At 35.6% G+C, this 25,436-nt stretch overlaps 1 protein-coding gene across 2 annotated transcripts in view; it reads right to left on the minus strand.

The window, feature by feature from the left end:
* ORC3 (origin recognition complex subunit 3) overlaps nucleotides 1-25,436 on the minus strand; it is a 116,743-nt gene that overhangs the window by 8,028 nt on the left and 83,279 nt on the right. Inside the window, exons 17-20 of one of the 2 annotated variants that reach the window (XM_012549204.3) lie at nucleotides 20,081-20,222; nucleotides 15,334-15,450; nucleotides 14,366-14,445; nucleotides 13,577-13,847 (exon numbers count right to left, since the gene is read on the minus strand). The exons of the other annotated variant lie outside the window; for it this stretch is intronic. Coding sequence (XP_012404658.1) covers nucleotides 13,742-13,847; nucleotides 14,366-14,445; nucleotides 15,334-15,450; nucleotides 20,081-20,222 — 445 coding nt within the window. The 3' untranslated portion in view covers nucleotides 13,577-13,741. Of the gene's footprint in view, nucleotides 1-13,576; nucleotides 13,848-14,365; nucleotides 14,446-15,333; nucleotides 15,451-20,080; nucleotides 20,223-25,436 lie in introns of those variants that run through there. 2 annotated transcript variants of the gene reach the window in all.

Here is a 25,436-nt window from a genome sequence, read left to right on the forward strand (position 1 = left end):
CAGTATAGATTCCAACCAGTCCCCTGTATACCTTTGTATATACCTACACAGAGGCAAGTAAGTAGACTACTGTTTTAGACTTTTTCCAACACTTGATAGGTAAACCCTTCCCCCCAAAAAAAACAAAAACAAAAAAACCCAGTTAGACTTTTATTTTTAAACTGTTTAGTTAATTATACTTTTACTTCATCATAAATAAGGGAATCGGGGCAAATTGAATGGCTTAGTCTAGTTTTTTTCCTCCATGATAAGCTGCCATGGATAAGGTAAGAGGCTTTGTACCTGCTTCTAATGTAATATAAAAGCTATTACCAAAAACAAATTGACCTTGACCAAATGTGAACACAAGAAAATTTCTGATTTCTGAAGTGAAAATCAGACCTAGTATTTGGATAAGTGAATCAAAATGGGGCTACTTTTAAACACTATAGAAAAGGTAGCTAAAAATGGAAGAATCACATGAAAAACCTTTTCCATAGTACAGCTTTGATTACTTCTAATTGTACCACTTGTATTTTTTTCTCCTCTCTTAAGCAAGTACATGTTTGAACTTGGCTAAGCTGCTACAAAAGAAACCCTTTAATAAAAAGGGTTAAATTTCAGTTAGAAGATGAGGACATTGGCTCTCTTCCAGCTTTGATTTGATATCTTTGTTATGTGTGTCTCAAGTACTGTCCAAGAACAAATTAGTCGATTCCTTCATAAAGGGTACTGTCTCTAATTTGAGTGGCTATTTTAATCATGTTTAAAACTTGTATTCAATATTCAGTACATTTGTGGAAGTATATTATGTCTATAATCAGGTTCTTAAAAACTCCTCAAGATTTAAAGTTACCTGAAATTGAGCTAGATTGGGGGAGTCTATAAATTCTTAAGGAAATGATGAATTCTGACCATTCCCATGGGAATATGTTTTCAAAGTAGATACATTTCAAACACAAAGAATTTCATCACATATAACTTCCACAGACTTAATGATTTTTAAAGATGGAAGTGATCTTAGAAATAAAGTTTTATATGTCTCATTTTTTATAAGGAGAATGAAGCCCACAGGAGAGAATATTTGACTGGCCAGGGCAAGTGAGCCATACCAGGATCTGAATTAACGTTGTTTCAGATGTCAAATCCTAAGTTCTCTACCATGAAGACTTGAGGGTTTTGTTTTTTGATAATGTCCAGTTTCACAGACTAGGAGCCAAAATCCTGGTCTAAAGTTTTTTCCTATTACAGTACCTCTGTGAGAGAGAACTCTTCTGTTTGGAAATTTTATTAGGCTACTTAATTTTTTAAGAAGGACGGAGGGAACATGTGATATGTTATTTCTTTGTTCAAGGCACATTTTTTTCAACTCTTAGGCAGATGATGACAGGGATATAAAGCTGGGACTGAACTTGAAAAAAAAAAGAACTTTGAGAATCTTATGCTCTATCCTACTTCCTCTTAAAATATTAGTTTCTTAGCAACACCAAAGCATTTTACTTTTTTTCAAATCTTGACCTACAACAATCTGGGATTTGAAACTAGGCCTTTATATGATTGAATTTATTACCTAGAATGTCACCTCCATTAAGAAATGAAATGACTTAAGTTTACATTATACATTTAAGACAATTCTGAAATCCTTTCTACACTGATAAGACTGTTAAGACATTTCTGAGACAGTCATTTTTTCTTACTAAAGTCTGTTGCATCCACGTAAGAATGAATTTTATACACAGCCATGCAGATGTATTCTTGTTTCCTTAAATAGAAGCCTCCTGTAATGACTTATAGATTCAAGTAGAACTTAGTATTTATATCTTTCTGGAATTTTGCTATCTGGCAGCCTCACTAAAAATGGCCTTTGAGTAGCCATAATAAGATTCCCCAAATCCCTTATACTTAATCAGTGAGTCCTTCAGCCCATTTCACACACATACACATCCATGTCTAATAAGCTTGGTTAACTGGTTTCTGACCCTCTCCCCAATTTTTTAAAAAAGAGAAAAAGGAAAGGGGGAACCATTACAGCTAAGCCCACTGATTGATAGCAAGAGTAGACAGTCTGACAAAACCATTGTTTCTACTTAATCCATCAGGTCTTTCCTCCCTTTCCCCCCTCCATAGATCGTTAATAGACTTATAGCACGGTACAATAGATGTTCATGATAATGCTGAACTATCAGGAGATTAAACTGTATTCCATATGCTATTGAAGAAGGTAGGGAAATACAGATAAAATTTGATATTAGAAGGGGTAAAACCTTCAGCTCTATTCAAGGATTTTTGATAGCTGGGGATTTACTGTACCATTTCATCTAGGATATAAGATTACATAGTCTACTAACAGCTTTGTTTAGAAAACTATAGGGTCTACTGAATGTGATGTGCTTTGAATGTTGATTGAAGCTGTCTTTTTTTGGGAAAATGTTTACTGACACAGGAGTACTTGTATTGGAATATTTAACATACTGATATTCATAATAAAATGACCTTTCCACACATTGATAGCTGATGTTTTGGAGTTATTTTTTGGGAAAAGGTACTACCATATTCAGGATGGTAAATGACATTCATTACTATTCAGATTGGTGACAATGTGGATAATTATTGCTTTATGGCTTTTTCAGATCTGCTTTCACAGACAACTTGAAATATCTTCATACTATCTTCATACTATCTCTTTTTTGTCGAAAAAACAGGGAGAAGTAAACTTTTTCTCACCCGTAAGCTGGTAAACTTCGCCAATCTGTCAGTTGGCTAAGAAGAGTTTTTTTGACAGTCAAATCAACTTAATAAAATTGCAAAAGAATAACTTTTTAAAAATTTCATTGTTTCTACAAGGTCTTCAAGTCCCTGTAAATAACTACATTGTCATATTTCAGACATTTTAAACAGTCGATGCTAATCTAGTATACAGTTATAAATTTCTATGTTTGGATATATGTATATGAGCATTTTCATATGTAGTGCTAAGCATGGTTGGTTAAGCCTGTAACCTATCCAGTATTTGTTACTTACAGAAGAGACAGCAGAGAGAAGTTGGGATTTTAGGACCTGAATGCATGGTAGTTTTAATATTAATATACTGGAAGAGGGGGCGTTATTTTATAATGGTGGGGCAAAAACTAGTACTTGGTTACCCCATTAAATCAAATTTTTTGGATATGTATTCAAGATATTGTGAATAAGGGGTGGGGGAGAAGAGATTGGCGATTACTTAAACCATGAATACCCAGATCTGAAACGGGCTGTAATAGGATTCTATTAGTGTATAAAATGTTTGCAAAGTTTTCCTTAAATTACTCTCTGGTTCTATTCATTTATGTACCAGTTTATTCTATTCAGGAATCTCAAATCGTATTTTGTCATTTCTTGAGGCATGATAATTATTATATTCACATGCCTTGCTTTATAAAATTGCTCAAGTATTTTCATTATTAGATTCCTAGTCTTTCCCTTTCCATCCTTTATTTTTGTTTTAAGGAAGTTTCCAAGATGTCACAGAAACCAAAGAAATTTCCCGAGTTCAAGTTTTCCTTGGAAATGGCATTAAATCAAACCTCTATAAAACAGATTTTGAAGCAACAGAACTCGCAAAAAGACAAAGTGGTTCTCAATATAAGAAGCTTAAGACAGTTTCCCTTTGTGCCCCAGGAGCAAAGCTCAACTTTAAAAGTCACTAATTTGGTTTTAAAAAATCAACAAAAACAACCCTGATTATAGAAAGCTACAACATCAACGGGAAAGTTTCAAACACAAACTCAGAAAAGGACAATGTTAAAATATCTGCATGTGAAGCCTCAAGGGGGAATATGAATTAGTTTCATGCTCAGAAAGCCTTAGAGCACAAAAAGATTTTTGAAATCAAATAACCGAAGAAAAGTTGGGGGGAAAAGATATGCAACAGAAAGTACAGCATAGAAAACGGACAAAATTTGACTAAAACAGAAAATGCAATGGAAAAGGAGACTGAAAAACTAAGTCTAGAAAATTATTTAAAATTAGAATTGAGCAACTGGATGCTAATAACTGGACACTAATGACATGTCAAAATCAAAAGAATGAAAATAGAAGAAAATAGGAAAAACAAATGACTTGGAAAATAGATCCAGAATGTTTAGAATCTGAGAATTACTGGACTACCTGAAAGCCCAAAAGCCACAATCAAAAAAAGAGCCTGCACAGCATCTTTTAAGAAATTGCCAAACTGCCCTGATATGCTAGAACCAAAAGGTAAAATAGTCATTGTAAGAATCTACCAGTCACACCCTGAAAGAAATCCCAAAATGAAAACTCCAAGTAATATGGTAGGTAAGTTCCAGAAGTAAAAGGTAATATGGTGCAAGCAGCCAGGGATTACAGAGAATTTAGCTTCTACATTAAAAGATCAGAGGACTTGGTATATAATATTCTGGAAGGCAAAACAAACCAAAAAACCCAAACCCCAAACTTGGATTACAAGAAAAAATGAACTACCTAGCAAAATTTGAACATAAACTTTCAGAGATATTCAACAAAATAAGAGACTTGTAACTCCTGAGAACTGTATCTCTAGTAAGGCAATTAAAAGGAGTGTACAGTATACATAGAGGGTGTGGGTATGAATTGATTTTGATATAGGATAGTATAAAAAGTTAAAAGGGTGAAAAAATATTGTATAGAGAGAAAAGAGGGAGGCAAAATAGAATAGATTACATAATATGAAAAGGCTTGCAAAAGACCCGTTACAGAAGAGGAGGGGATGAGCACTGCTTGAATTTTACTCACTGGATAGGTTCAAAGAATAATGCTCAATTGGATACAGAAATTTATAGAGAAGAGGAGGAGGGGAAAGGGTAAATAAGAGAAAGGACGGGGTGCTGATAGAAGAGAGGACAGAAGGGGGAAAAAAGAAGGGGAAGGCAGAGACAGCAAGGTAGATTAAAGGAGGTAGAGATTAAAAGCAAAACACAAGGACAGGGTGAGAGAAAAGCATAATGGTGAAAGATAGGGAACAGAATGAACATAAAAGTAGATGGCAATGTGGATTAGAAGCTAATATTTTGTATATAAGAACCATCTGAAGTAGAGATTCAGATAAGATGCCAAATTATTTTGAGACATCAAGAAACAAAACCAAAGTGATCAAAAAATAAAAGATGGAATATTTTATTGGAAAAACAATTCACTTGGAAAATAGATCCAGGTGAATAGAGATAGTTTTTAAAGTCACCTGAAAGCTATGATCAAAAAAAGAGCCAAGACACCATCTTTCAAGAAGAAACTGTCAAGAAACTTTCCTGATACTCTAGAATCAGAAGGTAAAATAAAAATTGAAAAAAATAACAACTACTGAAAGATTCCAAAATCAAAATTCCCAGGAGTGTTGGTCAAATTCTAGGGCACTTAGCTAGACAGAAACAAAGTACTGAGTCAAGATAAGATTTGGCAGCTTTTACAAAAATCGGAGGGCCTGGGATTATGTTTCAGAGGGCAAATTAGCTAGGATTATAACCAAGAATCATCCATCAGCAAAATTTGAGTTCATTTCTTTGGGGGAAAAGGGATATTCAATGAAATAAAGGATTTTTAAGCATTCTTGATTAAGACTTTGGTCTGAATAGGAAATATGACCCTTCAGATGCCAGACTAGAGAAGTCTAAATAAGTAAACAGGAAAGGGAAATCATAAAGGACTTAATATTTATAACTCATAACTTTCTCATTAAGGGAATCAAAAGGGGTGTTTTGGAGGGGAAGAGGGTACATGTGTTGAATGTGAAGCAGTGACATCTAAAGAGGTGAAAGTAAGGGGTGAGAGAAATACTAGGAGAGAAAGGAAGGGAGAAATGGAATGGGGCAAATTATCACAATCATAGGAAAAAGCTTTTATACTGGAGGGGAAGAGGTGGGAGGGAAGGAAGACTCAGACAAATTATCTTTCCAGCAATAACTAAAAGATCCACCCCACTGATTGTCACGGGACAGCGTATTCCTTTTGCTTCACCCACCCTCTGGCAGTTGGGGTTAAGTGACTTGCCCAGTCACACAGGTAGGAAGTGTTAAGTATCCGAGACCAAATTTGAATTCAGATCCTCCTAACTTCAAGGCTGGTGCTCTTATCTACTGTGCTACCTACCTGCCCTGTATTCACTGTATCTGTAAAGAGAGATGGGCAATTGATGCATCCTTGAATCCCTGGGGCAGAACTTCTTGCCATATAATGTGGAAAATTTCAGTCAGCTTTTGAATGAGCAATGGACCTTCCATCTTATTAATTTCAGCTGGAATAGAATCAGCACCAGATGCTTTGCCACACAAAAATAACCTGATGGCATTCAAAACCTCTTGTCAGTTTGAACTCACTTAGGACCTAGTGGTTGATTTCAACTTGAGGTCTCTGTTACTTGTGCGAATCTCGGCCTAACACCCCCAAGAAAACATGGGTACTCCATCAGCCAGTACCACATCATACATGTATGAAACCACTGCTTACAACAAATGGAGAAGTTCTGAATGCTGTGGATAAGTTCTCTTATTTTGGCAGTATACCTTCCAGGGATGTACACATTGATAATGACACACACATTACCAGAGCTAGCTCAGTTATTTGGGAGGTGATGAAGTAAAACGTGGGAGAGGAGATTGATTACTGAATTGAAGGTCTGCAGAGCTGTAGGTCAATGATGACCTCATTGGTATATGCCTTTGAAATTTGGACAGCATTCTAGTGCCATGCCAGAAAACGGAATTGCTTCCATTTTAATTGTTTTGGAAGATTCTGAAAATCATCTGTCAGGATAAGATATCAGATAATGAGGTCCTTTCTTGAACTAAACTGCTAAACATTTAAACTCTACTGCAGGGAGCACAACTCTGTTGGGCTGGCCACATTGTTTGAATGCCAAATGTATGTTTGCCAAAGACTGTTTTATGAACTCACACTGGGCAAGTTCTCACAAAGTGGTCAGAAAAAAGCAATACAAGAACACTTAAGGTCTCTCATAAGAACTCCAGAACTGATTGTATGACATGGGAGATATTGGCACAAGACAGTCCAGCATAGTGTGCTCTCATCAGAGAAAGTACTATGCTCTATGAGCAAAGTGGAATTGAATTAGCTCAGAGAAAATCTAAGATGTACAAAGAGCTGCAAAAAGAGAAGCCATCCCAAATGTTCATAGGAACTGTTTGTGTCTGATCTATGGCAAAGCATTCTGTGCTTGTCTTAGTCTGATCAGCCACAATCTTTAACACAGGGATGTCATTTAGATTCTCTTCAGAAAGGATAACCTAAACCTAAAAGATAAAAAACAAAAAAGGAAATATGTACAAAAAATATTTACAATATCTCTTTTCTAGGGCAAGAATTAGAAATTGAGGTGATGCCCATCAACTGGAGAATGGCCAAATAAATCATGGCATGTGATTGTGATGGAATACTATTGCGCTATAAGAAATGACAAGCAGGATGCCCTCAGAAGAACCTGGAAAACCACGAGCTGATGCAAAGTGAAATGTACTGTCTACAAAGTAGCAGCAATATTGTACAATGATCAACTATGAATGACTTAGCTAATCTCAGCAACATAATCCAAGACAACTTTGAGGAATTTATGAAAAATGTTAACCACACCCAAAAAACTGATGGTCTGAATACAGATTGAAGCATACTTGTTTTTACTTTATAAAGGGTTGGTTTGGTTGCTGTTGGGTTTCATTTTTTTGTTTTTCACATAACTATTATAGAAATGTTTTACATAACTACAAACATGTCTATATTGCATTGTTTATATTTTCAATTGGGGTATGTGGGGGAGAGAAAAGAATCTGAACTTCAGAATTTTAAAAATTGTTTTTACATATATGTAATGTTCTCTCTAAAATGTAATGTTCTCTGTTAAGGTTTTCTTGAGGTCTCTGGAGGTAGCCTTCATTTCAGTTCAGGAATCACAAGTACAGCCAGGTGTTAAAAGTCCAAATCCTTTATTGTCTCTTTCCAAGTCTTGTCTCCTTTCCTGGGACCCAGTTAGCTTTCATATAGCCCAGATCCTTTATTATCTCCTCCCTGGGGCTGGGCAGCTTTCTGGAGAGCCTTTCAGTCTGGCCTTGGTCTTAGTGGGGGAAGTGCAGGAGTCCAGGCCAACCACCAGGAAGATCCAGGATCAAATTGAATTTCTCCCCTTGGTTCTGAGAGCTTAGGCTCCTGCCACCAGTCCTTTGCCTTCTCTCTGAATGTCTCCAAATCTCCCTGGCTGAGACTTCTAGTTTATATGCCCCACACTGAGTAACAACCAATCATTATATCACTAGGAAACCATTATTTGTTGTAGGATTAAATCAGTGCTAAACTTGATTTTAACCATTGTCTCCTCAATTCCATTTAGTACCTTGTTTCAAATTCTGGCCCATTTAATCCTTTTAGCAATATAAGCAATAAATCCTTTAGCAATAAGAGAAGATAAATAAATTGAAGAAATTAGAATAGGCAATGAGGAAACAAAACTACCACTCTTTGGATATGATATGAGGTATAGAGAATACTAGAGAATTAACTGAAAAAAACTACTTTTAATAATCAACAACTTTGGCAAAGTTGCAAATCATCAGCTTTTCTATATGTTACCAACAATGCATAAGAGCAAGAACTAGAGAGAGAAATTCCATTTAAAATAACTGTAGACAATATAAAGTATTTGGGAGTCTACCTGCCAGGAACTATATGAACACAATTACAAAACACTCCACACAAATGAGATAAAAATAATTGAAAAAATATCAGTTGCATGTGGGTAAGCCAAGTTAATATGATAAAAATGACAATTCTACTTAAATTGATTTACTTATTTAGTGCCATAAAAATCAAACCATCAAAAATTATTTTATAGAGCTAGAAAAAAAATAAATTTCATTTGGAAGAACAAAAGAATACCATGGGAATGAAAACAATATAAAGGAAGATGTGGTCTAGCTGTACCAAATCTAAAACTGTATTAAAATGCAGCAATCATCAAAATTATTTGGTATTGGTTAAGAAATAGAGTGGGATCAGTGGAATATGTTTGATACATAAGACACAGTAGTAAAATAACTATAGTAATCTGTTTGATAAGCCCCAAAGAGTAGTTTCTGGAATAAGATCTGAGTAACAAAAACTGCTGAGGGTATGACAGAAACTAGGCAGAGAGAGCAATACCTCATACCATATACCAAGATAAGGTCAAAATGAGTACACGATTTAGACATTTAGGGTGATACCATTAAGTCCATTATAAGAGCAAGGAATACTTCATTTGTCAGATCTATGGAGAAGGGAAGGATTTATGACCAAACAAAAGATAGAAAATATTATGAAATGTGAAATGGATAATTTTGATTACATTAAATAGTTTTTTGCACAAAGCCAAGTGCAATTAAGATCAGAAGGAAAGCAGTAAGTTGGGAAACAATCTTTATAGCCAATGTTTCTGATAAAAACCTCATTTCTAAAATATATAGGGAACCAAGACAAAATTATAAGAATATAAGCCATTCCTCATTTGATAAATGGTCAAAGTAACAGGCAGTTTTCAGATGAAATTAAAGCTATCTCTGGTCATATGAGAAAATACTCTAAATCACTACTGATCAGAAAAATGTAAATTAAAAGACTTCTCAGGTTAAAAAAAATGTAAATTAAAAGAACTCTGAGGTAATACCTCACATCTATCAGATTGGCCAACATGACAGAAAAGCAAAATAATAAATGTTGGAAAAGATGTGGGGAAAACTGGAACACTAATGCTTTGGTGGTAGAGTTGTAAACTGATTCAACCATTATGGAGAGCAGTTTGGAACTATTGCCCAAACTATAAAAGTGTGCATGTGCTTGGATTCAGCAGTACCACACTACTAGGTTTGTATCCCAAAGAGTTCATAAAAAAGGGGGCAAAGATCCACATGTACAAATATATATATATATATATATATATATATATATATATATATATATATACTAGCTCATTTTGTGATGGCAAAGAGTTAGAAATTGAGGGAATATCCGTCAATAGGGAAATGGCTGAACAAACTGCTGTATATAAATATAATGGAAAACTATTGTCTTATAAGAAATGATGAATAGGCAGATTTCAGAAAAATGTGTAAAGATTTACATGAACTTATGCTGAATAAAGTGGGCAGAACCAGGAGAACACTGTACACAATAATAACACTGTGTGGTGGTCGACTATGATAAGATTTAGCTCTTCTCAAGCAAGACAATAATGCAAAACAATCCCAAAAGTCCTAATGAAAAATGCTGTCCATAGCAAAGAACTATTAAGTCTGAATGTAGATCAAAGCATATTATTTCCAGTCCTTTTTATTTTTCCTTTTTCATAATTTTTCCGTTTTGTTTTGGTTCTTTCACAATATGACTAATAAGGAAATATGAACATGATTGTACATGTATTGGGAAGGGGGAGGGAAAGGGAAGGAAAAAATTTGGAACTCAAAATCTTACAAAAATGAATATTGAAAACTGCTTTTACATGTAATTGGGAAAAATAAAATACTATTAATTGGGGGTAAAAAAAGATCGTGTTTACTTGTGACTATTCTCTCCTAGTATGCCCAGGATGTTGAAAATTATATATGTATTTGGAAAAAATAAAATATGATTAAGTAGGCAGGGGGGAGGGCGGATCAGGAGATTTGCTTGAGACTCTACTGTCCCAGTATTATCTTCCTATTTTAAGCCCTCCCCTCTTATTTCCTTGACATATTTCTGTACTAAATTGTGGTGGTTTTCTTGGAAGCAGCCTTAGTCTCAGTTGAAATAAATAATTACTCCTAAATCTCAGCCAGCTGGTAAAAGTGCAAACGTTTATTTCTCCTTCCAAATTAGCCCGGTTAGTTGAGGCCTATCTCTCTGCCTGGCTCTTGCAGCTTTGTCCTTGGCTTCTGCCTCTGCTTTCTTCAGCCTCCAGCCAGCTCCGACTCATGGCTTCTCAATCTCCAACTGAGGCGAGTAGGCTTCTGTATCTCCCAGAGTGCTCTGTCTCCAACCCCAGTCGAAGTTTCCCAGAACTCTCTCGAGTCGCTCACTGGAACTGTATTTATGCTACTTCTCTGAGAGTGGGATTGTGGGATATCTCCCAGCATGCTCTCTGAAATCTCCCAAACATGTGAACTTCATTGAGTTCTTAGATACTTATGAGCTCTCTAAAGGTGTGAACACAAGCATTGTTTCCATCAGTTGTACTTAGTACCTAGTTCAAGTTCTGGCCCAAAATAACTTCTAAGATCAAATCAACTCCAATGGCTTAACACTTTGTAAAGATTCCAACATCTCCCCTTTTCTTTTGATTTAGAATATAGGCGATCATAACCTCCTTGACTTCTTAAGGAGGTGAGAACTCCAAAAAGGTGATCACGCCTTCCCTGACATCTCAGGGAGATGAAAATACCAAAGGAAATAGAAAATCAAATCAGATTAGGAGGTTTCTAAAGGGGCTCACTTGAAACAAGGTGTACATAAATCCATCAATATGGTAGGCATTACACATAGTTACATAAGCACATAGCAATATAACACAGGCTAGTAGTAATGTAACAAACAACATGAATTAACGTGAGAATTTACACATTGTCCATTAGTTCATGTGCCAGGTATCCAATGATTCCTTTAAGCTTTGAGGTAAACAATTTTTCATATACAACATTAAAGATGTCCATAAGTCCTAAAAATAGTCCAAAAGGAGCCCATTGTCCATCAATATAACACAGTCTAGTAGCAATGTAACAAATAACATGAATCAACATGAGAATTTGTACATGTCCATAAGTCCTAGAAATAGTCCCAAAAAATAGTCCAAAAGGTTAATGTGCCAAGAATCCAATAATAGATTTTAAAGTTATTTTAACAGTCTCATTATCAGCCATGCTCTTTCAGTATCAGATGTTTCTTGAATCTTCTCCCTTTGTTTAGAGGTTTTTCTTTTTCTGTTTCTCTCTGATGGACAAGGAGAATACGGCTTGTTGGCACCCATCTGATTCCTTCTCCTCCTGTAGAGATACAAGCAAATCCTCTTCCCCAAGCAGTTAACCTATCTGGTCCCTTCCATTCACCACTTTCTGGATCTCTCCACATCACCTGGCAATTATCTAAAGATAGTGGAGCTGCTCGCACTGGACACTGCTCTTCTGGTAGGTTATAAAACCTGTCTGCTGGAGCCAGTGCATCTTTATCAAAAATTTAAAAATTAATGGTATAGAGAACTAAATTTAGAAGTTCTCTAAGGTTCCCCATGACTCAGAAATCTGAAGGTCCAGGGTTCAAGTCCCTGTTCGGGTGCCAAAATGCGAAGGTTTTCCTGGAGGCAGCCTTAGTCTCAGTTGAAATAAATAATTACTCCTAAATCGAAGCCAGCTGGCAAAAATGCCAACGTTTATTTCTCCTTCCAAATTAGCCCGGTTAGTTGAGGCCTATCTCTCTGCCTGGCTCCAAGAGATCTTGCAGCTTTGTCCTTGGCTTCTGCCTCTGTTTTCTTCAGCCTCTAGCCAGCACCAAGTTGGAAGATGCAATGGATCTCTCTTGCCTCGAAGATAGGGCTTGTAGGCTTTTCTTCCAGAGTGTTCTGTCTCAGAGCCCTGTCGATGTTCCAGAGAAATTCTTCCTAGCTTCAAGAGCTTCTTCCATATATATCCTCTCCCAAAGGTTAACTCCTCCTTCTCGAGGCAGGGATTGTGGGATATCTCCCAGCATGCTCTCTGGCCCTAAGAGAGGTGTGAATTCAGATCTCATACTAGCCCTGAACTCTCCCAAAGGTATGAACTCCATTGGGTTCTTAGATACTTATGAGCTCTCTAAAGGTGTGAACACAAGCATTGTTTCCATCAGTTGTACTTAGTACCTAGTTCAAGTTCTGGCCCAAAATAACTCTAAGATTAAATCAACTCCAATGGCTTAACACTTTGTAAAGAAATGTCTTAACACTTTGTAAAGTTACAACACTAAATATATGCGTGTGTGTATGTTTGTGTGTATATAACTTTGTTTCTGTAAACAAAGTTTGTATGATGCCCATACCTCTGCTCTTTCTCCCTCATGTTTGCAAACTCTTTTCATATGCTTCATTTATGGAAAATAGCAAATTCTATCCCTTCTTTATCTACCAGAATATTCAATCCTTTAGCTTCCCTTCTTTTTCTCCCTTTCAGACACCCAAGATAAAAACAATCTACTCTCAAAGCTTCTGTTTTTCTAAACTCTCTCAACCCGTGATATGAAAGTTTGGTTCTGCACACATATATTGTATCTAGGATATACTACGACATATTCAGCATATATAGGACTGCTTGCCATCTAGGGGAGGGGGTGGAGGGAGAGAGGGGAAAAATCGGAACAGAAGTGAATGCAAGGGATAATGTTGTAAAAAATTACCCTGGCACGGGTTCTATCAATAAAAAGTTATTACGATAAATAAAAATAAATTTAAAAAAAAAGAAAGAAAAAAAACTACATGAAACCAAGCCACTGAACAGAAAAAAAAAAAAAAAAAAACCAGTTTAACAAGTGCTGGGGGATGAAGAAAAGGAGAGTAAGCTGTGTTAAACCAATTGTAGTAAGTGAACAATTTACATTACTCAAAGGATTTTATTATATCACATAATTCATAAGTTCACAAGGGACTGATTCATAATATTGTAATGACTTAAAAAAAAAAAAAACAACAACAGATGCCATGGTATAGGAGAACAAAACAGTCAATGCTGCTCTTCTGGCTTTGTTGACTTGCCTTCTAACAGCCTCCCCAAGTCAGTCTTGCTACATGATCGGTCTTCTGTTTGGTAGGCTTTATAAATCCTAAAAGTTCTAGTTCAGATACAGCTCTGATAAATCGAGCACTGAAGGCAAAAGCTAAGGAAAGTCACCAAATCATGATTCTGCTCTGATGTTAGTATGTAAAATGAAAGGAGAATGGGGAGAATGAAATGTATTCAACTAGAATTTATTACTACAGAAAGGAAATAGGAAGAAACAAAATAAGTCCTAACTGAAACTCTCCAGCTTCTGCAAGTGGCGAAAAATAGCATTTCCAATTTTCCTAAAACATTAACAGACTATATAAAAAACAAGGACTCAGATAATTGTCAGAGATTCCATTTTTGGTGGATGTAAAAAAGTAGTTTACATTGTACAATGTGACTGTGTATGTGTGTACATGCATGCACATATCACACCCAGTATTATATTTCTGACTTATTTCCAGAGTAGAAATCCAGCACAAATTTTAGCTACTAAAAATTTAGTTATTAGATCTAGTCGAGTTTTTGCTTTTAAAAATCCTCAGTGAAGATTTGGGAAATTGACATTCTGGTAAATCATGTGTATCTGAATGGTGCAAAACTGTATAAAAGGATACTGGATAATTTCCTTTATCTCTTCTGAGGCTGTGGAATTTGGATCTGTTTCTTCAGCAGCTGTTACCACTGTTGCAAAAGCCTTTTGAAGGGACCAAACATAGAACTTAATACTTTGAATATTTTTAGGCTTGCCAAATATTCTGCACATATGGAGTGTACATATTTGTGTCTTGTCCTTTTTTTCCCAATATCCCCCAGTTAAGCAGGACACATAATGTTGCTGATCTGTATGTACACATAATTATTTACTCTGCTCTTATCAAAATGCCCTTTATTCTTACAAGTTTGGAAATCCTAAACATTTAAAATCAATCATATATAATAAGTTGTTGCCATGCTAATCCTAGTTATACTTACAAGTTTCAAAAATCTGAACACGTGGTAAAGAAGAGCAAAAATTAGAGGCTCAAGGAAAAAACTAAGTGACTCTTTCCCCTCTCCTCCAACTTTCTCTAACTTCCAATAAAAAGTGGCCCTTTGGAGTTATGGAAACCTTTCCCTAACTTCCCCAGCCTTGGCTGAAGGGATGCCTTTAGAAAGCTGTCTAGAAAACAACTTTTTCACTGAAAGTAACACAATAATACACATCATTCTGGCATAAGTGAAACAAATATCTTAATCCTCAAAGTACTATCTGAGGAAGAATAGTATTTTTACTATATAGTGTTATATCTCTTAGAAAAGAAACAAACAGAGTTATCTAGGGCCATATCAAGAACTCTCTGAATCCAGTACTTCTCAATTTGTAATCTACACATATATGCTTTTATATCCAAGTATGTTTTGTTCTTTTATTGTGACAAAGAAATTATTAAGAGGGGACTTAGATTTTCAAAAGTGGAAGTAAAGAACATTTAAAGGACAAATGTGGATCCTCAAGAACCAATGCAATTAAAACGTTCAAAAAAAGTGGTCACATATGACTAAATAAATAGATCATACATAGCTTATTCTCCTAAAAACATACCTCTGACCAGTCCACGAGGTTGATGAGCCTACTACATTCCAGATGAAGTTTATAAGCTATGCAGATGTCAGGTGCTACATTTGGAATGGAGTCATCTTCACTTTTCAGAGCCTGATTCTAAAAATAATATAAATTATGATTGCTTTTCTTATAGTTGGTAAGAAGCAAAATTAGAATCTAATGAGTTGCAATAAAATGAACTTTTTTTAAAAGTATTTTTTGGTTGTTCAATATGCTGCATTATTTGGGTAAAGTTATATTGATATAACCTCAATAGTTAATACTGCACATTCTTTCCTACTAGGACTTTGGTGACATTTGTTTTTGAAGACTGTTCTCAGGATCAAAAGACAAGCACAATATTTCTTTCTTTCTTACTTTCATGATCAATAATTACTAGGAAAGCCTTAATTGCATTATTATTTTTAAATGAATTTTCTTTTTATTCAATTAAAAAAACTCATTAATAGCCATATGTATAACTGAATACTAAATGAAAGTTCCAGTTAGATATGAAGTGGCATCTGAGATTTGTTGGGTCAAATCCTCAAAGGTCAAAAAACTAAGTCCTTCTTTATAAGAAAGACAGCAATCCAGGTGATCTTATAGATCATTTAAGTCATTTCCCTTCATATTTCAGATGAGGGAAGTGAAATGACAAGCTGAAGGTTATTTTTTATACGTACTCCCTCTGACTCCAAATCCAGTGTTCCCCCTTTCTCTAGTATTTCTTATATTTATATGAAAAGGAAAAACAAAACAAGGCATCTTTGTATTAGTCATTCTTCCCCTCTCCTACTCTAGGACTGTGTCCTCAGGGAACTGAACCCTCCTTTAAAAAAAAAAAAAAAAAAAAAAAAAAAAAAAAAAAAGGAAAACCAACCTGAGGTGACAGCCGATAAATAATATGGGTAATATTCTACATTGTCCTTCACCTCTGCTTTCAGAAGGTAGGTTTGTTTCATTAGCTCTTTTCTTGAATTTACTGATTTTTCAATTATTTGAGTCTGGTTTCTTTTTAGATCAAATCTGTGCTTTTCACCTACATTGTTATAATATCTGAGATTTTCTGTCTGGTTCTGTTTATCTAGCTTCTTTTGCAATGATTCTCAAATAAGTGCTATAGGATCATAGAACTGGAAGGGATGATAGAAGCCATCTAGTCTATTCCTCTCATTTTACAGCTCAGGAGCCAAGGCCCAGAGAAATTAAGTGACTTGTCCAAAGTCACACATACACTATACTATTTAGGGATACTTCAGATTTGTTTGGTGTAGTACTTAGGAAGCATCAACATTTTAGACATAAGGAGTAGACTGAGAGGCCAATACATAATCCTACACAAATAGAAAAGCATGTAGTAGCCATTTTACAGGTCATAAGAAAACTGGCTTTGTTTTATTTATGCAAAACACTCAAAACAAGAGAAAAGCCTATTCACAAAGAAGTTAGATCTTAAAAATGTAAATCTTTACATGTACTTGTATTGACTTTAACAGTAACGAAGTCTGCCAGAAATAAGGTTTATCATGAAAGTAACTAACTCCAGCAAAATGATACTTTTGTTTTATATGTACATGACAAAATCATAAATTATATCTATAGATCACAGTACTGTTAATTTAAGGAAATAGTGCAAGAAACTTGTCTTTTTAAAGATGTAGCAGATGCTGCCATCTAATCCTGAGAGGAAAGATCAGCATGGTACCTTACAACGTGTATCTAGAGAAAACAAAAGTGTTTGAATCCTTACTGGAATGGAAATACATTGGAACTAAATGAGGCTATATCCAAAATACTTTGTCATAAGTTTCTTTTTTAAAAGTGTGTTTGTGACAGTGGTAGTCAGGCACTACAGAGTCATGTTTGTTAAAAGCAGAGGAAGAGGGAAAATATTTTGAAATCTTGTTTACTTCCCCTATTAAAAACTTGGGGTAGCACTGATTGTTTTCTTGCTAACCCTGGGATCCAAAGTCAGACAATGAAACTTAAATGGATCTGTTGTTAATCAGAATTAAGTTCCTCTCTGTGACTGCTGCTTTCCTGACATATCTTGTGTTGGGAAATCAAGAACAAGAATTCAAATTTCCTGCAGTGTGCTGCAATTAGAACACTACCCTTTGGATACTTCTGGCCATCTCATGTCTGTATATGGGTCTACCTTTTGAGAACAAAATGATATCTGTGCAAAATTCAACATGAATAACCATGCATATGATATTTTACATTTAACAATGTGCTTTTCTCATATAACAACTGGTAAATCAGGAAATGTAACTATCTTCATTTAAAAATAAAGAAACTGAGGTTAAGATGAAGTGTGTCATGAGCTTTCAGAGTCAAGACTCAAATCCAGCTCTTTCTATTATGTCTGTTGCCTATTACATGGCCACATACCTATGGAAACATTTCATCTTTGAATTCCTAGATGACCAGTGCTGGTGTCTAGACTCTTATCTAAAGTGCTTTAGATCAGATTTTATCTAAAGAAATTTAGACTGTGCGGAATTTACAAGTATTGGGGCTGAAAGTGACAGCTTTTTATTTCATCATATGGACCAAAATCCAGTGACAGTTAATTAACTCAATAAATACTATGAATCTTAGCAGAGAATACAATGTTAAGTGCTGAAGCAGCACTGCAAAGGGAAAGCAGTCAGCAGGATCCCAGTTAATAAGTGAAGGAGGATTTGACAAGAGATCATTTTTGACCTTAGAAAAAGAAGTTTTGGTAGACCAGTAAGGACAAAATTCAATTATGTCCAAAATCTATTCTTACTTCATGTATATATTCACATTTCCTCTCCTACACACACACTTGTGTAAGACAGAAATCTATCATGAGAAGCTCCCTCAATTCCTCCATACTTCTCTAAATTCTTTTTCCTTTTCTGTCTCAGAGGAAGAATGTTACCTACTCTCTGTCCCTTTATCTGTAGCCAGGAGCACTTGTGGGCTGTATTCCACCTGGCATAATGGAAAGCGTGCTGGGCCAAGAATCAGAAGACTTGGGTTTGTGTTTACAACATTAATTCTTTGAGGTAGTTGATATTATCCCCATTTTAAGTTGAGGAAACTGTGGCAGACAAAGTTTAGGTGGTTTCCCCAGAGTTACCCAGAGTAAATGGCAGGATTTTAATTTAGATCTCTTTGGATCTTGATTTGGGCTCAGCCCAATACACTACCTATTTACCCCATAGTAAGTATCTTAGCCTCTCTGGGCTTGGGTAATGAAATGTTTGGCTTAGATTTTCTCTAAGGTCCCTTTCCAATCCTAACAGTCAATAACTGTAGGAATTGCTTGCCCCATTTTCCCAGCGGTCATCCCTATCTGTGCAAGTGTATCTTTGTTAACTTCTTCACCAGTGACTTTTTACTTTCTGCCACAAACCTATTAGGTATTTCTAGTTTTTTAAAAGGCCTTTTTTTGACCCTTCTGTTTCATCTTGTTGCAATCCTCCTCCCCACTTATGGCCAAACTTCTAAATGTAGAGGGAATCTTGGATACTCGGATGGATTAAGGGACTCTTTAGGGTAAGCATCATGCACATATACAGATTTCAATGTATCCACATTTTCTCATCATGTGCCCTTTTTATTTGGACTTCCAATCAATACTTTGTCCAGTGCAGCAGACATCTTGTTTTTTCATTTGCTATCATTTACTCTTAGAATATGACTGAAATACCTTTTTTCAGCCATACATGTATTTGATGATTTTTTAAAAACACACTTCTTGCATACAAATCATGGTTAGTCATTTGTTGCATCCTATTCACATTCATCTTGTATGTTCTAATACATCTTTAATTAACTAAAATTTAATTCTTCTGAGATACTGGTATTTATAAATCTCAGACATATAGCACCACCAAGAGTATATTGATAAGACATTCACTGGTAGCAGGAAGTAACTTGGGAACTTCAAGAGAAATGCACAATTTCTCAAAAGGAATTCGGTCTTTCATTTCTTTGTCCAGCTTGATGGACAATCTGAATATCTCCAATACTTTCATATCACTCCTACTATTCCCCTATCATTTCTTCTCCCCAAATACATTTGTCCAACCATTGGCATACTATTATTTGGGTAATATATTCTTCATCCAATTGGTTGTCTTGTGTGGATTATTAAGCTGACCTCTTTTTTTAGTGACATTAATTTTATTGAGGAAAACTTACTAGTGTTTTGAGATTTCAAAGTAATCTGGCAAACCTCACCATCTTTGTGAATCTCTCTTCCAACTAGGTTTTTAACAGCCTATCCTCTCTGTGACATTGGTGAACACATGGTGAGGATCAATGCACAAGTTATCTTTACTTGTACCTGTCATGGAATTTTGTATGATACTTTTGTCAGGGATATTTTACTTTAACCAAATGCTTTTTTATAATTTACAAATAAAAGTTCCTTTTTGGTCATTGTATGACGAGGATGTGATCTGCTGTTGAAAATCTTTCATTGATAACTGTTTGAACCAATCATAAAAATTTCATAAATATGGCATGGTTGTCTTTCTTTAGTAATAATATCAATTGTGACTTATGAACTAAAAATCCAATTCATAAGATTTCTAAAGAAAAAAAAATTCTAAACATTCATTGAGAATAAATATATAATTTAGAATATCAATCCTAATAGGTTTTATGTCAACTAATATAGAATGCATTGCTATAGAGCATAGCACTGATCAAAGTTATTGTTCTCAGTTAAGACACCGTTTCCTCTTAGGAATTCACTTCCTACCTTCAGATAATGATAAGGGTTGTTGAGTGCAGTATGAAGAGCAATTCGGGGAGCAGCATTCAAGTGCTCACGCAGTATGTGAGCCCCGGTGAAATACACCACTTCATATAGCGTCTGTGTGTCTGGAGGGGACAGATATTTTCTGAAACAGTCAAAATGAGACACCACCAACTTTTAGAACAGAAGTTTTCCAAATCAAAAAGTCTTTCAACTGCTGTTATATCATCAGTTTATTATTTTTAAAAACTAAAAATACATAGTAAAAACTAACTTTGTGCTGATCATTTTTTTGGGGGGGGGATCATAAAGTTAAAAGTTGAAGGGACCTCAATAATCAACTTCTGTGCCACTCCTCCAACCACTTTACAAAAAGGAAACCGATACTTAGAGCAGTGAAATAGTTTGCACAAATTCATAAGTAGCAATAATTGTGTCTTTTAGGTAATATTTCACATCTTTAATGATAACAAGACAATACATTTTTAACTTTAAAATTAAATCTCCAGGAGAAAAATGGCACATGTAATTTGTTCCAAAACTTACAAGCTTTATTTTTTTCTTTAAAAGAAATTTATTAAATGAACTCAAATATGCTTTCAGAAAGTGAACATTTAATTCATTCCTTGGTAATGATATGTATTAATTCTTGGAATGAAATTTCTAGTGTTTATATGACATGTCCTAAAGAAATCATATACTGGGGCTTTTCATATTTTTTAGATTTAAAGATATAAATTTTTAAAAAATGATTTAAAGAAAATGTATCATCTCACATTAATACAAATTAGAATTCCTTATCCTTAAATTTTTAAATGTTTTTAGAAGTAAATACTGAGTCACAACATTTTAGAGATGCCTATATCCTCAATTAAACTATATATTAGGAAATGTCAATAAAATCTGTTAATTTAAAAGCCATTTGAAAACATGTTCTATGCATGTACATAGAAGTTGGACTGTGCCAAGATATGAACATTACTCCATCTGGGAAGACTTGAGAGCTATCACAGAGCCCAAGTTGGAATGAGAGAGAAAGGCCAGAGGGCGGGGTAACAAAAGGTCATATTTCCTAACTTGTTTAAAGCATTAAAAACACAACCCTTCATAAAGAAAGATCACGGGCCTTGCTCAATCCTGTGGGCAAGTAGGAAATATTTTGGCAACAAGAAAAACCTGTATCAGTTTCTTTCCAGAAAACAGGCAGTATTTGACAAATACTAGCCCCAATCGTTGGTGCAGAAAAGTCTTGATGTTTACTTGCTCTCCCTATGCTGAGGCCCACAGGAATCACTACTAATGAATTATAGCTGAGATGGGAGTGAGAATAAGGGAGAAGGGGAAGATGTTTTTAGTATTCTAAGTTGAAACTTTGAAAGCATTTTTCCTATAGAAAGATCTGTAAAATTATGGTTAGTTTATGTGAATACTGTAAGAATTGATTAAATTTTGTGGCTACTTTGCAGTAGTAAACAGTCACTAAATATATGAATGGATGACCTTCACCTCCAATGTACATCAGTCCCCTGGGTGATCGTCACTTTAAACTGCTGCATACATCTTTCTGAAGGACTATTTATCTTTTCCTATGCTTATTCACCTTTACCTTTTATTTCTTGATTTCTCCTTTTCCTCTCTGTATTTAGATTCACTTACCTATCTTGCTCATCTTTTACCCTATAAAATCAGTCATTTCTATAATGACCCTTCCCTTAACCCTGATATTCCTTGCCCTTGTGTCCCTCTTGGGTTTCCATTCTTAAGATCTGCAAATCCACTTATCTTTTTTCTCTCCTAATCCTGTTGTCCAAATGCTGCTGAATAAAATCGTGTTGACTGGATCTGTTATCAATTTATGATATTTTATCTCAACTGGACATTACTATTATACGTTGATTCTTTTATTTAATTCAAAGATTCCCAATTATATTCCTCACACTTCCAAACTGTCTCTTCTCTCCTCAAGATTCCAACTCCCTCCTTTCACCTCCTTCATTCTCAGGCTGAGAAGAGAGAGGCCTTTGAACTCCTTAAGACCAAAACTCTTATTAGTCCCTTATATCCTTGATTCCATTCCATTCCTTCTAATATTCCCCCTGGTTTTGCTCCAGTAATGAGCATCATTCTTATGTATGTTTAGTTTCTCCCTTTCCTTTGTATCTTTTCCCTAAGCCTACAACTATTCTAAGATCTCCCCATTTTTAAAAAACAAATAAACAACAAATATTCCCCAAATCTAGACGTCCACTCAAGCTACAATCTTATCTTGTAGCCTTTAAACATTATCCTCCAAATTCATTCCTTTTTGGAACTTCACCATCTCTGCCATATTTGCAATTACTCCTCATTCTTATTCACCCCCTTATTCAATCAGTTTACAAGTCTTGGTGACTCTACTTCCACAACATCTCTCAAGTTTGTCATCATCTCTCTACTCATACACGGCCACTTCCCACTACTTACTTCAGTCCTTAGTCACCTCTACTTGTATTATTACAATAACCTTCTAATTGGTTTCCTCCTTCAATTTTTCACCTATCCTTGCTCTCCAATGAGAATTATTCAATGTATTCTCAACACAGCTGCCAAAGTGATATGCATAAAACAAAGGTCTGACCAGTAACCAGATTACCCCTCTATTCAACAAGATCTAGTGATTCCCTACTACTCTAGAATCAAATATAAGTATTTTTCATCATTTAAAGCTCTTTACAACATGGTTTCAATTTTCTTTCTAGCCTTATTTTGCATTATGCCTCTTCATATACTCTCTATTTCAAGCTGAAATACTTGCTGTAATTAATGTATTATTTTCCATCCCCAGTTACTCCATCCGTTATACAATTTGTCCTCCCATGCCTGGAATGTCCTCTCATTTTTGCCTCTTGGGATCACTAGTTTTCTTCAAAACTCAGTTCAATCACCTTATATCCACTTGAGCAGTTAATGCTTCCCCAACAAATCATATTTTTAAGAAATTATATACTTATATGTCGTTCTTTTTGATAGCATTTAAACAAGAACTATTTCATTTTTAAATCTCTAGCATTTAGCATAGTATTTTTCCCTAGTTGAGGCCCTCATCTCTTCCTATAGGAATTTCTATAAGAGCCTCCTATCAGGTTATCTTCCTTCCTATCTATCCTTTCTCTAATCCATCCTCCACCCAGCTGCCAGAATAATCTTTCTAATATAACATTTTGAACATTTCACTGGTCCTATAAAAAATATTCTGTTTCCCAATAAATCCCAACTCTCACAATCTATCTCCAATTTATCTTTCCATTCTTATCTTATCCTACTTTTATTTATGAGTCAAACCAGATTCCCTACCACTCCTTATTTCTCAAGTTTACCTTCACGAACTTCTTTACCTTTGGTCACAAGGTCACCCATCACTGTGAAGAACTCTCTGCCTTTATTTTCCCCTCTCCTCAACAACTGAAAATCCCTACTTGCATTCAGAGTCCCACATCTCAGATGCTACCTCCAAGCTTCCAGCTCATCTCTCACAGCCATCATTCAGGGAAGCCACTCCCATGGAGAAGGGGCCCACTATTCTCACTAATTGCAGGGGCAGTCAAGCCAGTCTAGGTAAAACAAAAAAGATACACTAACTACCAACACTAATATTTCCTTGACCACCAAGTACTTTAGACCCTGCTGAAGACAGCCCAAGAACCTTAAGCCCAGGGACCTTGGAAAAAGCAACGCCCTCCCAAAACAGTTCTATTTCAAACCCAGCCCTCCTATTCTTTCCTCAGCCACCACTAAGAAAAGAAGTCATTGTGAAAGAGAAGTCTACCACCACTAGTGTCACCTGATGACTAGCTATTACCAACCAACAAATAGGCATAAAAGCCCTGGAAGTGGCACACACCCCAGAACACCATTATTGTTTCCAATCCAACCCTCACAGCTATCATCTGGAAAAGCAACTCATGTGAAGGAGACCAGCCGTCCTTATCAACTAATTGATAACAAACTGCTGCATACAGGACAGACAAGTCAGTCTACCTGAAGCATCAAAGCATCCTTAGGGAGTGACACAAGACAGCTTATGCTAGGCAAATCAATCTACTGTTAATTAGCATCATGACCTCCATCTTCCCTCAAATTCTTATATTAACAGCACAGGACCCTTGATTTAGCCAACAGAAGACACCAGTAGAAACACAGAAACTGTTCCTCCTGGTGCTACAACCACAGCTACTGAATACTCTGAAAATAAAATTCTTGCCATCAAATACTTAATCTTATCCAATGATTCAATACCAGAAACCACTTTATGATGTTTTTATCAGTCTAAATAATATTAAAGAAGAAGCATTACAATTTGCTTTGCCACTGTACCCTAAAGACCATGGGACATTTTCATCTAACTTGCATTTGAAATCTTTCTTATGTGTTGTCTCCCTCATTAGATGTGAGCTCCTTGAGAATAGCGACTGTCCCATTTTCCATTTGGCTCCCCAGAACTTAGTACACAGTAAGCATTTAATAAATTCTTCTTCATTAATTTATGAAGCCTTTGCTATCGGTTCCAGTTGAAAATGATTTCTTACTACTTATATTACTTAACAGTATTTTAATTGCATACTTTTCACATTATGCCTTACAAAATAACAATTTGTGTACATGTCCACTCACTCCAATTAGGCTATAGCTCTTTGAAAGTAGGACTCATTACTTTCCAAATCACAAATACCTAGAATATAGTAGGTGCTTAATAAGTATTGGTTGGATTTATGTACATCAAATAACATTGTTTTTAAGAGAAAATGCATTTTGCAGTCCAAACAAGTGACTTTTAGAGGAACTATAGGAATAAAAATATATTTAGTCAGACTGGATGTGTTATCATTACTTAAAATTTACCCAGAACAGGTAGGTAGCACAGCAGATAAGAACACAGGCCCTGAAGTTAGGATAACCTGAGTCACATATGAACTATGTGACCCTGGGCAATTCACTTGACTGCCTCCACTGCCTCCTCTGTAAAATGAAGATAATAATAGTACCTACCTTCTCAGGATTGTAGTAAGGATCAAATGAGATAATGATGCAGGTTGTGGTCCCTTTAAGAATTGATTTATTCCTTTCTTTCTGATTCCCAACCTCTCCTAGTTGATGCATTATCAATCCTGGTCAAAACCATCCTTTTGAATTCCAATAGATGATCCTGGGCCTGTCCCATCCCCCACCCAGATCTGAGCCACATGGGCTGTCCCAGCCCCCATTCTAATGATCTGCTCAGGTTTCCCAACCCCCACCATGTGAACTCAAACCCCACTGAAATCCAGTGAGGAACCACCTCCACCCACAAGCCTCTTTAGCTGAGTCTCTCATTATAAAAGAG

This window comes from Sarcophilus harrisii, chromosome 4 (genome assembly GCF_902635505.1).
Source record: "Sarcophilus harrisii chromosome 4, mSarHar1.11, whole genome shotgun sequence".
NCBI classification, from domain to species: Eukaryota; Metazoa; Chordata; class Mammalia; order Dasyuromorphia; family Dasyuridae; genus Sarcophilus; species Sarcophilus harrisii.